Source organism: Oncorhynchus keta, chromosome 23 (assembly GCF_023373465.1).
Source record: "Oncorhynchus keta strain PuntledgeMale-10-30-2019 chromosome 23, Oket_V2, whole genome shotgun sequence".
NCBI classification, from domain to species: Eukaryota; Metazoa; Chordata; class Actinopteri; order Salmoniformes; family Salmonidae; genus Oncorhynchus; species Oncorhynchus keta.
The window spans coordinates 8578635-8581574 of record NC_068443.1 but is presented as its reverse complement, the minus strand read 5'-3'; the positions used below and the strand labels follow the sequence as shown (position 1 = coordinate 8581574).

Genomic DNA, 2940 nt, shown 5'->3' with positions numbered 1-2940 from the left:
ATTCTTGATACTACTTGTACAAATTCCAAATCATCTAGTCACTTGTGCACATCATTAAAGCAATTTCTTATTCCTTTGAACAAAATGAGAGGTCCACCAATGTACAGTGCACTCTTACTGTATATTTTTTTTTAAATTTTACCTTTATTTAACCAGGCAAGTCAGTTAAGAACATATTCTTATTTTCAATGACAGCCTGGGAACAGTGGGTTAACTGCCTGTTCAGGGGAAGAAAGACAGATTTGTACCTTGTCAGCTTGGGGGTTTGAACCTTCCGGTTACTAGTCCAACGCTCTAACCACTAGGCTACGCTGCCACCCTAGTATACTGTATACTTCTTACAATGCTTCATATTACAGTAGTCCACTTGTATTTCACAGCATACAGAAATATACTCTATACAGATACATACTGCACCTTACATGCACCCACCTGTATGTTTTACAGTAAAATGTGTGTTCTCATAGTTTTTGTCTCTGTGAAAGTGTGCGATGCATCACTGCATTTTTCCCCACATAGGACTGACTGCAAGATTACCTCAAACCGGTGGCAGAGGACGCCTTTTCACACCTCAACAGGAGGAGGCTATTTGCACCATGGTCCGAGCAAACAATGCCATGAGACTCAGGGAAATACAAAGGACCATTATAGAAGACAACGATGTCTTTGAAAACATCCATACGTTTCGCATCTCAACCATCGACAGGGTGCTGCATAGAAACCAGATGAGTATGAAACAGCTGTACCGTGTACCATTCCAAAGGAATGAGGACAGAGTTAAGGAGCTACGGTACCAGTATGTACAGGTAAAACATATATCTATGTAACTACTTTACAGCAACATTTTATAGTGATACATAGTACAGTAAGCATAAACTGCACACATTTACATTGCTGTGGAAGGAACATGCAATATATGTACATTTTATGTCACTCTTCCTTACCAAAACAAACTGTGTGTTCTGGGATATAGCGTATAATGGAGTTGGAATCAAGTGAACCCTCTCACAACTTTGTATACATGTGGATGAGGCTGGCTTCAACCTGACCGAATGCAGAAGGCGGGGTCGGAATATCATCGGTCACAGAGCTACTGTGGATTTGCCAGGCCAACGGGGAGGAAATATCACCATGTGTGCTGCTATTTCAGAGCATGGTGTCCTAACCCATATCCCCCTTATAGGGCCATACAACACCCAGCATCTACTCAACTTTTTAGAGACTCTCTACGGTGCTCTCATCCCTGATGATGAGAGGGGTCTGTTCTGAGAGGATTTGCCAAAGTATGTGGTCATTTGTGATAATGTGAGTTTCCATCGATCAAACATCATAAGGCAATGGTTTGTGACCCACCCGAGGATGCTCGTAGAATTCCTCCCACCTTATTCACCATTCCTTAACCCAATTGAGGAGTTATTTTCAGCATGGAGGTGGAAGGTGTACGATCGTCAGCCACACACACAGATGACCCTGCTGGCTGCAATGGATGCAGCATGTGAGGACATCACAGTAGACGCCTGCAGAGGATGGATAAGGCATTCCAAAAGATTCTTTCCACGTTGGAAGGGAAAATATCCGGTGTGATGTGGATGAGAATATGCGGGCCGACAGACAGGAACGTCTGGAAGACAGCGCAACAGTGCTGCGGGCAAAGTTGTGCCTTAGGGGTGGTTTCCTGTGTTTCTTTCTAATTTAGTTGTTTTTCCTTGGTTGTCCAGTCTCTTTCAATCAATAACCCACATACAGTAATCTGTAAATAGTACTGTTGAAATTGATATATGCCATAGAAGTGCAGCCTTGTGCATTTTCAATACAGTAGCTGTCATCCAAACTGTAGCCTAAGTTTACATCAGGTAATACCGTCAAAGTACACAGTTACATTGACAACATGCCTAAACATTTTGACGACCTCGTGAACAATGACTCAGTGACACTGACATGATCATTGGCATGAATATTTACTTTTGAGAGAAAAAAGGATTTTTAGTGACTGAAACATATCTATTGTATGTTGCAGTTTGTACAAATTGTTCTGAGAAATGCACCTATTATTTTGCACGTGTGTTGGGATGATGTGAAAAATGCACCAAAGCGACTGAGAAAAACTGTAACTCTGACCCCATTCTAAATCTAACCTATAGCAGACCACTACTGTCATTGAATACCAGCAGCAGTAGTGTGTGTGTGTGTGTGTGTGTTTGGGTGTCTTTAGGACTGATGAATGACCAGCAGGTGGCAGTATTTGCTCATAGAACCACGAATGTTCAGTACATTAAACCATTAACCCTGACCCCATTCTAAATCTAACTTACATCCTATATGCCCTTGAGGATATCTGACACGACTTTACAGGTGTACGAAATGTGTGTAAGCAATTTTAAAACATGAATCAATATTTTTCAGCCCCTCATTGACCTTTAAACATGAAGAAGGTAGTGATGATGATGATGATGATGATGATGATGATGATGATGATGATGATGATGATGATGATTAACATCAATTGGTCATCTCTGACTTGACTTTGAAAATGTAGAAAATAATGACGATAACCAAACGTATTACAAAAAGTGAGAAGCAACTTTACTCTTTAACATTTATTTTACCAAAGATGTTATTCACTACAGAGTTTAGTAGTTGGATCCAGCTGGTGTGTTTTGTATAAATTACTGAAGGTAATGCCTTTTATTTAAAACAATCTCATCTTTAGCTTCTCCAATGTCGTCTCTCCCAAAATGTGGACATCAGCGCTTTCTGGAACACAGGAAGGGACGTTTGTACCAGCAAGGGGCATCGTTCTGGCAGCGAGAAGCTGGGAATGAGAGAAACACGGAGAGGTAGGTATTATTTTTTATTCATAAATATGTAGCTAAAAAATGAACATTGAACAGTATTGAACAGTATTTTACTACTATCCAAATGTTTGATGCATAATGAGCA

The 2940-nt window shown here is 40.5% G+C and overlaps 1 protein-coding gene across 1 annotated transcript in view; it reads right to left on the bottom strand.

Moving 5' to 3' along the window:
• Positions 1 to 2561: 2561 nt before the first annotated feature.
• The window catches only part of LOC127910940 (galactose-specific lectin nattectin-like), a 3806-nt gene continuing 3427 nt past the window's right edge, over positions 2562 to 2940 (bottom strand). Inside the window, exon 6 of the mRNA XM_052476227.1 lies at positions 2562 to 2812. Coding sequence (XP_052332187.1) covers positions 2745 to 2812 — 68 coding nt within the window. The 3' untranslated portion in view covers positions 2562 to 2744. The remainder of the gene's footprint in view (positions 2813 to 2940) is intronic.